Source organism: Sardina pilchardus, chromosome 14 (assembly GCF_963854185.1).
Source record: "Sardina pilchardus chromosome 14, fSarPil1.1, whole genome shotgun sequence".
In the NCBI taxonomy this organism is placed as follows: Eukaryota; Metazoa; Chordata; class Actinopteri; order Clupeiformes; family Clupeidae; genus Sardina; species Sardina pilchardus.
The window spans coordinates 4,317,255-4,331,803 of NC_085007.1; the positions used below are offsets into that span (position 1 = coordinate 4,317,255).

General features: G+C 46.5%; 1 protein-coding gene across 1 annotated transcript in view; it reads left to right on the top strand.

The window, feature by feature from the left end:
- The first annotated feature begins 3,538 nt into the window (after positions 1 to 3,538).
- LOC134101466 (PALM2-AKAP2 fusion protein) overlaps positions 3,539 to 14,549 on the top strand; it is a 112,058-nt gene continuing 101,047 nt past the window's right edge. The window contains exons 1-2 of the mRNA XM_062555178.1: positions 3,539 to 3,646; positions 14,320 to 14,365. Of these exons, the coding sequence (XP_062411162.1) occupies positions 3,621 to 3,646; positions 14,320 to 14,365 (72 nt within the window). The 5' untranslated portion in view covers positions 3,539 to 3,620. The remainder of the gene's footprint in view (positions 3,647 to 14,319; positions 14,366 to 14,549) is intronic.

A 14,549-nucleotide genomic window follows, 5' to 3' on the forward strand; every position in this document is an offset into this window, starting at 1 on the left:
TGAAACTCGCTGTGTAAGGCGACGGGAAGGTGCTTGGGTGGAGACACGCCATGTAAAAGACACAGAACCACCTACTGTAATCACAGACATCCGAGTGTGTGTGTGTGTGTGTGTGTGTGCCAGCTGTGCCTTGTGCATGTGACATCCAAGTGTGTGTGACACAATGGCATTCCAAGTGTCTTAACACTTCAGCATCAAACACGACCTTGACTCCGTCCTCTGGGAGAGGTCCACCCACAGACGAGAGGCAGTCGCTGATCGCAGGATTGCAACCGTTTGCATCACACTGTCCCATCACCGAGACGGATTACTCCGCCAAACCAAATAAAGGAAGTTAAGGAACTATAAAGGAACACGCAGCAGCGGCCTGCCGGAGTGGCTGACTCACCGCGGGCACATTGAAAACAGCATGTGTAGGCTACTACTTCTGCCCAGCCACGGTGTATTTACAACAGCGTAATAGGTCCTCTGAGTCACTTGTCTTAGCCAGGCTGCCCCCAGACTGCATTAGTGTTGCTGGCCTTAGTGGCCCTGAGTAATGTGCTATTGTTCTGGAGCTGAGGGACTCAAAGTTGCACAGCCTCTGATCGCAGGGATGTCAGGGGTGAAAGAAGAGAGTATTTTCATTTGGGAAGTTGGCCAAACTGGGTGGTGTGTGTGTGAACTGAACTGGCATCTGACTGCTGTCTGGAAGGTAGCTGTGCCTCATATCTAATCTGAATTCAATCTGAAATAGAATAGAATAGAATAGAATATATACTTTTTTGATCCCGTGAGGGAAATTCAGTTCTCTGCATTTAACCCAATTTAACCGAATTAGTGAACACACAACACACAGTGAACACACAGTGAGGTGAATCACACAACCCAGAGCAGTGAGCTGCCTGCCCAACCAGCGGCGCTCGGGGAGCAGTGAGGGGTTAGGTGCCTTGCTCAAGGGCACCAGCCGTGGTGGACTGGTCGGGGATCGAACCGGCAAACCTCCGGTTACAAGCCCGATGCGCTAACCAGTACACCACGGCTGCCCCAATGTGTCTTATACATCTTCTAAGCTGTGGAAGAAGTATTTTTCATTGATCTACAGAGCACGGGCAATAGCTACAGCCCAAAATCGCAAACGGTGGATTAGCATGGGGCCACAAGCCAAACGCTGTCAAAATCGCATTTGTAACCTAATATTGTTCAAAACAGCGCCAAACATTGTCAGCAGCTTGCTCTAGGTGTCTACACATAAAACAAAGCACCAACAACTTATTAGTTCATGAGCCCAACGTTTATAACATAAGACTGTTAAAAACACTTACCTGTTCAACCCCTTCCAGCTCCTCGCGAAGGAAAGTCCGTATGTGTGTCGATTATCGAACGCAATGCAATGGGAAGGAGACCATTGAAGATTTCATCCAGAAAACAACGAGTGTACTTTGAAGTTCGTGGCAGTTTGGCCAAATATAAGTGAATAAGAGTCGGCTTTGGAATAGTTTGTATACACTTAATTGAATCAGAGATTGAGACAGCAACTCTATCTGTAGCACAGAAATGTCACGTGACGCGAGATCTCACACGAAAGCACGGTAGCTATTGCCGGAAGGGATTACGGGTAGTCCGGTGTTGGCTCAGAGTGGCGTGAGATGCTACTGCAGGAGAAAAAGGACAAGAAAGACAGGATGGTTCGTGCTTGTTCTTTTCGCGGCTGCGAAACAAAAAATAAAAGTTACAATCCAAAACGTTTTCATCTCGTCATTGCGATATGATTGGTCTCTGGTGAACCAGAGGCTTATTGTTTTGAATGTGGACATTGACACGTCAGTCGAAACGTGATGGATTACTGTGTCTGCAGTCATAATTTTGAGAAGGACGAACGACTTCGTTATTCCGAGAAAAGCTTCCGACCTAAAGAAATCAAAGAAAGTTTGTTTGAAGAAGTGCTCCAACTGCCTAAGGATACACTGGAGGTAAAGCTGTTTCGTTATTTCTCGTGTAGGCTACAGTATACGATGGTTCATGATTGATGTTGGGGAAGATCATGCATCACGAAACAAAGTGTAGTTGTCATCCTCTAGTGATCAATGAAAAATACTTCTTCAGCGGCTTAGCTGATGTAACTTTTGTTTTTATTTGTAAGGACAAAAACATCTGCCAAATCCCCTATCCATAACCACAATTAAGCAGAGTAGCGAACTTTACATCACATAAATTCCAAGAAATTCCAACACAAGTACACTTTGCCAACTGACAGGCAAGTTCCTCACTTTCATGGTATCATGTTAAACCAGAAAAATGTGTAAAAGCTTTGCATTAACCTTTAAGAAACTTTGAGTATAGTGATATTACAACAACATGATCCAAATGAAAGAGAGAATGACCTTGTCTACTACATACCCCATTAGTCTGACTGTGTGTACATGTCATTCCATGTAGGCTATCTATAAAGAAAGTCCAAAATTATTACTTCAGTCAATGTCACAAAGGCATTGATGCTTGTAATACTGTCGTTATGTGAAACAATGACGTGACTGACACTCTGGACAGAGATAGATTAGACTTTCCCCAAAACACCAGTGATTACATATCAACAATCAATTACTGTAATGTACCAATTATACAATGATGACATGTGTCATATGGACAGGAAAAGGTTATGAATAGAAAGTCCCTCTAAATAGATCCATAGTTGTAAATAACTGTTGTAAACATATCAGATTAATTCGCTTGCATTACCTAATTACTTATGGCATATGTTTCCCCTAGATATAATTTATAGGCCAATTATTTTTTCTCTAAAAATATAATTGGGCCCGAAATTCTACATCATCCATATATGAGACAAGATCGATCCACAATAAGGATTTGTGTGTGGAAGACAAATTAGGTGTGTGCACGCTTACTCTAGGGATAGCTCCATTGTAGAGTTATGTAACCGTGTGTCCTCATTGTTAATTCTCTAAACACTCGTGCTTTAAAAAACACCAAGAGGTGTTTGTGAAGCATCAGGAGTATCAGAGTACATCAGAGTATGTCCTCTCACCATCTCTCTGGAGCAGGGACTCAGCTCTGGGCTCCTGTGGATTGGCCACAGGCTTGACCGCTTGACTAGTATATCATAGCACATCTCAGCATCTGCCCTTGCCCTATACCCAGCAGTGGAGGAACCAAGGTGAGGATGTTGTCTATACCAATAAAGTGAGACTTAAACTGGCAATGAACCTCCTTCCCTCTCTTTAGTGTTCTCCCCCCCTCTCTCTCTATCTATTTCCTGCTCTCTCTCTCTCCCCCTTCTCCTCCTCTCTCTGTTCCTGTTTTCTGTTTCTTCTTTTCACCGTCACTCGTTGTCCCTCCCCAGTCTCTCTCTCTCTCTCTCTCTCTCTCTCTGCTGCAGGGGACATTGTGGAGATGCAATCTGCCAGCAAACACAGAGACTGATTCTGACGGTAAGAGGAGGAGGAGGTGGAGGAGGAGGAGGAGATCTCTCATCCTACCAGGTGAAGGAGTCAAGCGGCAACGTGGGATTGAACAGGAGAGGAGGGAGAGTGAGGTGTGCGTGTGTGTGTGTGTTGATGTGTGTGAGTGGGTGGGAGAGAGAGAGAGCGTGAGAGAAGATCTCCATCACAGGACATACCTGTATGGAGGATACTACCTTGGATTCAGAGTAAGTACATTTCATATTCCTTTCATTCTCTCTATCTCTCTCTTTCTCCCTTACGCTCTCTCTCTCTCTCTCTCTCTCTCTTCTCCTCTCCTCCCACGGCAGAATCGGACATCATGGAAAGGTTACCATGGTGACAAGCAGGGAGGCAGGCTGCAACAGTCGTTTCCCTCTCTGCCATCACCGCTGTGTGCGCGCATGTGTGAGTGTGTGTGTGTGTGTGTGTGTGTGTGTGTGTGTGTGTTGGTTAGCTCATGTATGTGCGCGTGTCAGCCTTAATGTGTGTGGACATGCTTTGAACATGAGCCCGATTCATACACTGCCTGCCTATCAATCAGCTCAGGCGCTGAGCTTGCCTGCGTGGGATTTCCATGAGGGAGGCAGACCGGCTAGCATGAGTGTGCTATTGCTAACATGCTTCAGACTGGCTGTCGCAGGTGGACATGACCACTGGGTCTCCTCATGGGGTGTTGTCCACTGATTCAGCACTATAAGGACACGTCTGCGTGAACCAGCCCTGGGGGGGGAAATGGGTCATTGTGCTCCTCTCGTAGACAGACAGTGACAGCACCGCGCGCTGCCAGGGGGACGTCAGGAGATTTAGGTAAGGAGTGACGGAAAAAAGAAACATGTCTGTGTGACAGATGCAGACCATGGAGAAGTGCATGGAATATTCCCAGTCTTGTGTAGTCTCGTACTCTCGATGGCTTTGTCTCTCTGTTTCTTGATACTACAAAACAATAATAATTAAATTATATATGTATTTATAAAATATAATAGAATACTCTCCGGCTGTCGGAATGAGAGTGATATTTTTGGGAGTGCTGTTTGGTTGGTCATGACTGAAGGTGAAGCTCAATCTGTTTATCCTCCTCAGAGTACCTCTAATGGGAGGGTCTGTCACTTGTGATGTCATTAGACAACAGGAGGGCGTACAGCGACAGCAATTAGTGTGTGTGGAGAGTGTTGTATGATGACAGCTGTGTGTTTATCCATGCATGCTGTTGCTCTGCATTTGTGACATTTAGGACTACAATTCCCATGATCTGTGACATTTATGACTACAATTCCCATGATACACTAAAACAAGAATAGATATACTGAAATGGTCTGTGTTGGACATGCTCTTAGAGCCACTAAGGGAGGCACAGAGGGAAGTGTGATCACCATGGCAGCTGACCCTCTCTGCGTCCCAGGGAACAAGTAGGAGAGTATCCCCCTGCTGTGGTTAGATCCATTTACTCCACTGGAATAGATCCATTGGCTAGGTCAAGGCCAGATCCAAGGGGAGCCATTCTGCAATCTGAGTGTGAAAAGCACAGGTCAGTCTTCAGCATTGAAAATGGCCAGCTGCTATTTTAAGAGCAGAGAAATCCCCCTACAAATCTTGTTGATTTACTTGAATTTGATGGCTTTCCCTTGTGTGTCCCACAAATATACAAGTTTGTGGTAAATGACTGTTTCTTCGAACACAATGTGGTTTACAATTCAATTAAGCACGCAGCTTTATTTCAGGGCAGTGCCTTTTTACTACATTTTAGTACATGCTTGCCTTAGGATGTCCTTAAAAGTATGCAGACTTTTAAGACAAGTCGAGGGTTAAAGCAGAATGAGTGAGTCTGAGTGAGACAGAATAAGGAGTCGAGCAAACAAAACACAATAACGCTCCTTAGAGTAGAAATGTAGACTCCGAAGAGAACCACTGAGCTGGTGGAGCGTCCAAAGGAAATGCTCGACATCTGCTTCTCATCTTACAACGAGATTCTCCAAAAATAGATGCTTCAGTTCAGGGCAAAGAAAAGCACATTTGAAAAAGGGGAAGTTAGTAGTCAGACAGAAATGTTTATTTCTCTGATTCTCAGCCCAGGGTCAGATAAAGCTGTAGTGTAAACGTGGTTTAATGTCTGTATTTCTGTAACTCTCACTGCTGTCTTGCAAACAATAAGTGGAGATGATCTAAACAAAAGATAATTGGATAACTATGTGACTGTGCAACGCCGGTTGAATCTTTGTCCAAATAGTCCGAGAATTGCACATGGACAGACAGTTTCATTTAATGGGCATTCCAATTCTCTGAGCCGTGAAATGTGTCCGTGCAGACACAGTGATGTTGGAGCAGGACCCTGAGTCACATGACGACTGGGAGAGAAAGACTTCTGTAGCTGTAACTCTTGGCACGAGGACAGGTCAAGTCAAACACCTCTCAGCTCAGATGTTCACTGCCAGCATTTGAAAAGGACAAAAATCCTCTCGGATGAGACGTCAAAGTTCCTCGGAATGAAAGCCAGTGTGAACAGTAAGCACTGTGGGCTGCTGCAGCCGATCAGACACTCAGCAAGAAGGGTCGCCTCATTCTTCTTTGACTGGGAGTTGACAATACCTGTGATTCAGCAGCCACAGGAATTCAGCTTTGACTGGGAAAGTGGACTAAATTAAAGACTATAAATCCAATTGACTCCCATAAAACCTACCCTCATCCCATCCAAAGAAATCATCATCTCCTGAAGGAGACGAGAGATGGACCAGAGATGGACTCCACTCTGGTCCAATCCTCTCTGGTCTCTCATGCTCTCTCTGCCTGTGGAGGCCTCCTCTGTGCAGGAGCAGTCCAGGTGCTGATGGGGGGATAGTTGAGGGGGGGGGGGGGGGCAGGACAGGGATGGCGGCCAGGAGGCATCTTTAAGCTGCTGTGAGGGGCAGGGATGTGATTTATGGCTTCCTGTTTGAGAGAAGTTGCAGCTGCTCGCTCGCTGTCTCGTAGGGACCCCCTGACTCATGCAAATGCAAACGCTCAGTGCAGCGCAGCTAGTATACAGTACTCCTGCACAGACACAAGACAGCAATACACAGCCTACTCTTGCACAGTACAGCACAGCCAATACTCAGCATACTCCTGCACAGAGTTCTCACAGCAATGCACAATATAATCCTGCACGGAGAGTTTTCACAGCAATACACAGTATGGCACTGCACAGGAGGTTATCATAGCAATGCACAGTACACTCCTGCGCAGAGAGTTCTCACAGCAATACGTGGGCTAGATGTGAATCAAACAATAAAAAAAGAGCAGCTTTATAGGCGTGTGTATTCTAGCTGAGTAAACATTCTGCAAGGCACACTGAGGAACTCAGAACAAGGGCCCAGACATAGTCATAGTGGGAAATGCATGGTCTCCACACATGATCTTAATCAATCTAAGTGTTTTATGTAGTTGTCAACTAAGAATATTCATTAGACGTTCTGATTGTGCCCTCTCATCTGCCAAGCAGGCAGTTTTCAATTGTGACAATTGTTGTTTCTTGCAATTTCACATCATTTTATCTCAAACCTGCAGCTGGAGTCCATGTTTTTGTTGGTGTCACTTAAAAAGGAAAAAAAGGTTTCTGGCATGAATGTGTTTGTACACATCAGTGGTGCGTAACATTGTTGGGAAGTAATATTACTCAGTAATATAGTTTTGTAATATAACTGCTTTCCTCAGTATTGGCTATGTAATAACTGGAAATACTGACTCTCTAATGTTTGAAGTTTTGGTAATAACATTTTTAAAGGTCCTTAGTAACCAAATGGCTTTTTTTTTTTATCACAAGGATACGGCTAAACAAAAACAGGCCTTGTGGCATGTAAGGGACTTTTGTCTCTATTCTATTGGTTTGATTTCATGAAGTCAGCTGCTCAGGGAACATGGAAATTGTAGCAAAGTCATAGCAAAGCCTTGTGGCATGTTAGACATAGGCTTCATGCTGCATATTTATTTACCATATGAATGCTGAATATTAAACTAACTTTAAAATGTTTATTATCAGAATGACAGCTGTGTATTTGTTATTGTGACTGATATCTAATCCTCAGGTGGAAGGGAAAAACGTTCCTGGCATAATTTGTTCATCTAAAAAGTTAAGAGTTCCTGCAAGATGATTCAAGCACAAATATTTATCTTTCAAGTTAAACTTATTATAGGATGTTGTGGCTGCTGTGTGTCGGCTGTGTGAACCTCACTGTGAAGTCATGACCAGAGAGAGTGAGAGCCCAAGTGTATGTGTTTCTTATTTAGATTTAGGCATCGCCGGATATGCTCCAGGCTACCATCTCAAACTCCAGTGACCTCAGATGATATCAGCACATGTCTAAAAAGTTCAAAAAAAGAAATGGCAGTCACTCTGGTGTTTACATAGCCCCAACGTAGAGATCGTCCTGCCAAGAACACTGACACGCTCCAGAACCAATCAGGCCATAAACAGAGAGATCACCAACGTGGGGAAACGTTTGGCCTCCAGCAGAGAGGCCTCAGATTTACCGTGTGTGTTTGTGTGTGTGTGTGTGTGTGTGTGTGTGTGTCCCTCGCTGGCCAAAGCTGCTGGACATATTAACATCGCTTTCCCATGTAAACTCATCTCTCCGTCTGGTCGAGTGGACTGTTTATTTTCAGTAAGGATTCTTGTTCTGCTGTCTTCACTCAGTGGAGAAGTTCCAAGGAGGGCAGTTGTATGACAGGGGCCTTATTGAGGAGGCTAATATATGATGAATAACACTGTAGGTACTCTAGCTGTCAGGAACAGTGAGGGTAGGACCTCACTGGCACTTACCAGCTCTGAGAATCACTTCCACATCACGTCCGGCGTTGGGAATCCAGATGTACTCTAAACATCCATCTCTTGCAGGCTGGCTATTCATTCTGATACTGGACTCATTAGATAAAGTAGTAGAGACTAAGAGTATAAAGTAATTTAGCGCTTGAGGAATTGTGTTTATATTTCCACAAACTTGAATTCCAGAACTGTTGAATCACTGTCAAAGCATATTGTAGTGATGTGATCATTCCTGTGACTCGTCTGACAGTGCTAGCCCAAGACCAACGCAAATGCTTACCTAACCATTACTAGCCTGTGGCTGTGACCCAAGCCATAGATCCTAGCAAATGCTAGTCTGTGGCCGAGCCAATGTACAAAGGTTAGCTCCAAAGCTAACCTGTGATCGAAGCCACTGTTGACCTGTCCAAAGGTTAGCGTTAGCATTAACCTGTGACCTAAGGCAATGCTGGAGTGAAGCACTGATTTAAAGCCAAAGCCTGTACAGTGTACAGTCTCATTATACAGTCCATCTCTTGACAGTCGCTGTACATTATAACAAGGTCTGCTGGGCAACATGTTCCATATGGGTTCAAGTGAGTGGAAACTTCTCTCTCTGACATCTCCAATGAGCCATGCTCCACGACGTAGCAACCTCCCCCAAAAGCCACACAAAACAAGTCATGCTCCACAACATAGCCACTGGCCCCAAACCCACAATACATAATTAATCACTCGATTTTCTGTTTGTTTTTTTGGTTCAGTATCTCTTTCTGGTAACCCCAACATCACTGTATCCTGAATGCAACGCATGCTCACAGTCAGCTTAATTAGCGCCTCAGCACAATGCTAACCCCACCATCACTGTTGGAGTTCAGTAGTTCAGTCCCGAATGCAACACATGCTCAGGGTTAACTTAATTAGCGCTTCAGCACAATTATTTTGACTGGGGAGACATGGGGAACTCCGGTCGCAGACCAAACACTCTTTGTATGGAGGGGCGACACCTTTCTAATGATCTGTGCTGACTTTAAAGGGGCAGCAAGCAAACCCACCCCCCCCCCCCCCCCCTTCTCCAGTCGCCTGTTTATTTACCCTCAGATTCCCAGCGTTCAGAGCGACGCACATCTGGAAGGAATTACCACCGCGCGCGCGCGCTCTACGCCGGCAAGGTGATGAGGTCAGCGCGACGAGGCTAACAGAGACGCTTTTGTCTGCTGATGCCGACACGGTGACGTCACCCACCATCCTCGAGTGGAAAGAGGGGGAGAGAGAGAGAGAGAGAGAGAGGGAAAAGGGGAGACGTGTGAGAGAGAGGAAAAGAGGCTGCAGCCTCCAAGGGCTGCCTGGCATATGGAGATCACTGATCCTAAAAGCCAATAACCCCACAGAGAGTCCAAACTCTTCTCAAGCACTCAGAAGCAAATGATGTGACAAATGATGTGGTGGTGTTGGAGCAACAGGACGTCATGTGTGGGTATTGAGACTACGGTGCAGAAGGCCACAATTGGCCTAATAGTTCCCTTCCCATTCAAGCCAAGTCAGATGGGATGGCTGACTGACAATGATGCTGACATCCCCAGTTCAGTTAGGTATTAAATACTGTATATAGAAAATGCTGGCTTGCATTCAAAGAGTGTGTAGCATCTTGCAGCACAAGATTTAACATCTCCTTTAGCTAATAGTCAAATGTTTAGTAAACTCTTCAGCGCTCTGGTCGGAGTAAACAGACTAAGCGCCGCAAGCTCGTATCGTTGAGTGATTTAAACCAGAGCCGTCCTCTCCAGGCAGCCAGGGTCCTCCCGTTGAAAGGCCCAGGAGAAGCCCCGTCTCCCTGGCAGCGCGGTGGTGGCGGTGTGCTCCGCTTTATTCCGCTGCTGCTGCTGCTGCTGCTGTGCGCTCTGTGGCTTTCCGCCTATTTCAAGAAGTTACGTGAACGACCAGGCATTTCCTCTGTGCACCGATGTTAACTGGCGCGGCGATTTACGACTTGCTTCGGCCATGTGGAACTACTGTGGATAAATATATGTAACAGTGGCGGGCTTGCTGAGCGTACTCTCCCCTTCTGCCCTCTATCTCTCTCTCCTTCTCCCCTCTATCTATCTCTCCTTCTCCCCTCTCTTTCTCCTTCTCCCCTCTATATGTCTCCATTTGTCCTCTCTTTCTCAAGTCTCTCCATTCACTTTCTCTCTCTCTCTCTCAAGTCTCTCCATTCACTTTCTCTCTCTCTCTCTCTCTCTCTCTCTCCACTCTCAGTCTCTCTGGCATACTATTGCTCTTTAAGTTAGTCTAGTAGTCTAGTTAGTTAGAGATCTGAGATTACTTAGACACTGTTGGCTTTTGTACAGACAGCAAAAAAAACCTTTTAGGTAATTTTGAAGCCGCTGCCATAAACTGGTTTCAGGTTTCAGAGTACTTTAGCTGCCGCCACACTGTTGCTTTCGAGCTTCCTGTGTGATTCCACAGGTGAGTCAGAGTGGTCTCCCCTGTGTCCAGCGTTTAACCCACTTCCTCAGCTGGCCCAACAGACCGCTGCTCTCCATCAGCGGTCGGCCAACCGACCGTCAGCTGGTTGGCTTCAGCAGACGTCTGGCACAGAGACGAGGAGATGTGTCCCCGGACAATACTCAGCCTCGCAGGTTATTAGCGTTTGGCCCCCCTGTGGATGTGGGAAGTCCTGACGAAATGGACTCGGCCGCTCAATTATTCATGGCATCTGTCACTTAGCGCCATTGTGAGAGATGCGGGTGGGTTAGGGGGCGGGGACTAGGGGGATTTCAGCTTCAGTAGGTCGCATGGGGCACACAAATGTATGGGCCTTTACCGTCTGATGTGTGTAGCACCACGGCAACAAACACATGTGTGTGCAAACAAATGCACACACATGCAAACATAGACATAACACTCTCTCCCACCCCCCTCACACACACACACACACACAAAACAGATATAGGAAATGACGCCCCTATACATAAATAGCATATCAATCTACATATTTTGTACATACGGTACATTATAAAATGATTTAAATATTTAAGAGTTATGCATTTCTCTAATATGCATGAGGTAATGTTACAATGTCACACTACAAAAAAGCAATTTTTCCTCTGTCAGCACAGCTTCTTGCGCTGATAATTACCAGTTAAAGCACATGCATATTTAATTACAGCTAACCGGACCTACAACCCCTTCTCTCTTACCATCAGCCAAAACATGAGAAGAAAGATACAAGTTCGCAAAAAATGTCAGAACATGTTGAAAAACACTCACACACAGACACACACACACTCAAAAACACACACATGCACGCAGACACACACACACACACACACACACACACACACACACACACACACACACACACACACACACACACACACACAATAATGACTATATTATTACTTCATAACTAGAAAGTCTTAGTGTAGTAAATTCCCAGTCTGGCCTGTGTCCGGCCGTAGACCTTCATGCTGGACGTGTCCAGTGCATTCCTCTATGGTTGGGTTTGCTGTCCAGCATGCAGTGCTGCAGTCTGGAGTGGACGTGTCCAGTCCCAGCATTCCTCTAAGGTTGGGTTTGCTGTCCAGCACACACACACACACACACACACACACACACACACACACACACACACACACGCAGTGCTGCAGTCTGGAGTGGACGTGTCCTGTCCCAGCATTCCTCTAAGGTTGGGTTTGCTGTTCAGCACACAATGAATGCTGCAGTCCTGCAGGCTCGCCCTTTTCACCATATAAGGAGTGAAGAACCCGTCTACAGAGGCCAGCTGGGGTCGGGGGGAGCGGTGCACCCCTCTCTCTCCTCCCCCACCCCCCCAACACACACACATGCATATGTGCGTGTGTGCATATGTATGTGTGTGTGTATGTAATGTGTGTGTATGTGTGAGTGTGTTTGTATCTGTATGTATGTGTGTGTGTGTGTTGGGGGGGGGGGGGGGGGGGTCGGGGTAGCGGGGCACCCCTCTCTCTTCTCTCTCTCCTCCCCCACCCCCCCAACACACACACACACACATACATACAGATACAAACACACTCACACATACACACACACACACACACACACACACACACACACATATGCACACATGCACCTCAGACTCAAACACACTCACACATACAAACACAGAGATCACAGACACACAAACACTTCACATAGAGTACTGTACATACATACATACACACTCTCACACACAAACAAACACATCACATACACCCACACACACTGAATGGGGTTGCTTAGAGTGGCACGACTTAAAGTAGAGTCCCAGGAGGTAAGGAGTCGGGCCAAGTGGCAGAGAGACAGAACGAGAGATAGGGGTAGAGTGGGACAGAGAAAGTGATAGTGAGAGAGAGAGAGGAAGAGAGATAGTGAGCGAGGGAGGGGAGATAGTAAGGGAAAGAGAGGGAGAGTGTGTGTGAGAGTGAAAGTGTGTGTGTGTGTGTCTGTGTGAACAGTGAAGGTGATCCTGAAAGGGCTCTCTTGTTTTAGGGTTAGGGATATTTTAGGCATTCAGGAACCTAGTGGAGGTGGTGCAAAGGTCAACTCTTTAGAAGGACTCTGAGGAGAAGAACGCTCGTAAACAGCCAACACTTACCACACCAATGCAGAATCATCTATAATTAGACAACAGCCATCTCACCGTAGCTCCAATGCTTTATAGCAGTAAAAATAAATAAAATGGCGTGGCTATTTTAAGAAACCAAACAGTGGAGTAGTAATTGTTGTCAAAAAGATCCACTTTCACACTCAAAGGGCTGTTCCATTACAGTCCCAGAATAGAGTTCCAGTGATTGTGGGTAATTTGATATCATCTGTTCTCTTCTTTTTTTGGGGGGGTGACATGGGACTGTATTTTTCCAGCTCTGTTTCCCTCTGAGCTGGTCACACCTTTGTTGTTCTGCCCTGTGGGGACTCCAGTGTTCTGTGTTCTGTGTTCTGTGTTCTGTGGTCACTGCCTAACTGTGTGTTCACACCGCGGGCGACTTGAGCTTCCAAAGATTCCGGAAGTCATTCATTTTCAATGGAAGCTGGCTTCTCTCAGCTGCCAGCAGCGACCAATCTGTCGGCGTCGCGTTTTGGGCGTCTTGAGCGACTAGAGAAAGTTGAAAGTGGTTTAACTTTATGGTAATGAGCTATGACGCGGTTCAGCGACCAAACGACTTTCAACGAACATAGAATGCTACTACGTCAGAGCGGCCAGGAGCGGCCAAAGCTTCCCAGCTTCCCACGGCGTCCTTTACAGGGCGTCCTGGGCGATTTTGGAAGCTCAAGTCGCTCTTGGTCTGAACACACAGTAAGAGGTGCAACACTGAGCTGTCCTCTCCTCCTCCTCCTCTCTCTCTCTCTCTCTCTCTTGCTCTCTCTCTCTCTCTGTGTCATTTCCCTCCGCTCTTTTTTTACACATCCTCTTTTGTTTTCCATTTTCCTTATTTTCTTTTCTACCACTCATTCCTCTATGTCTCTCCCTCCTTGTCATTAACTCTCACTTTACTCTCTGCCCCCCCTCTCTCTCTCTCTCTATCACTGTCTATCTACCCCTCTCTGCCTCTCTTCCTTTCTCTCTCTCTCCCCCTCTTTGCCTCTCTCTATCCCTCTCTCTCTCTCTCTCTCTCTGTCTCCTTTGCTTCCTCGATGTCTTTGTCGGCAGTAGAGAGAAAGTCGTCCACAGACATGAGGAGAAAAATGATCACTCCTCTCACTAGCGACCCCTCCACTCAGCTGCCCCAGCTGCGCTGACACGACCAGTCAGGGGAGAGAGGGAGGGAGCAGGGGAGGAGAGAGGGAGGGAGGGAGGGAGGGAGAAGGTGGGAGGAGAGAGAGAGAGAGAGGCAGCGGTGGACTCAGCAGGCACATGGCCAGTGAATGAGAAGGGAACGGCCCACGAGCATACGCTGCTCCTTACACACAGTGTGGATTAGACCGTGCGAACAGGGGCCAACTCTGCGTGCGTGTGTGTGTGTGTACCTCTGTGTCTCAGTCAGCGACTTCACCTCTGTGCCACGCACACAGTAACACACTCCCGCCGGACGGAACGCTAGGACTGCTCACTTTGTGTTGCGACTGAAGCACTTTGTGCTTTTCTTTCAGAATGGCTGAGGCGGAACTCCACAAAGAACGGCTCCAAGCCCTGGCGGTGAGTGCCCCTCTTTTCTTCCTCCTTCTCTTCTCCTCTTCTTCACTTCTCTTCTTCTCTCTCTCTCTCTCCATCCCCCCCCCCCTGTTCAGTCTCTACTGTCTATTAGAACATGTGTTGTGTGGTGTGGAGGTTCAGCTTGTCCTGGTTTTCTTTCTTCAACTTTTGAAGCAGGAGGAATTTG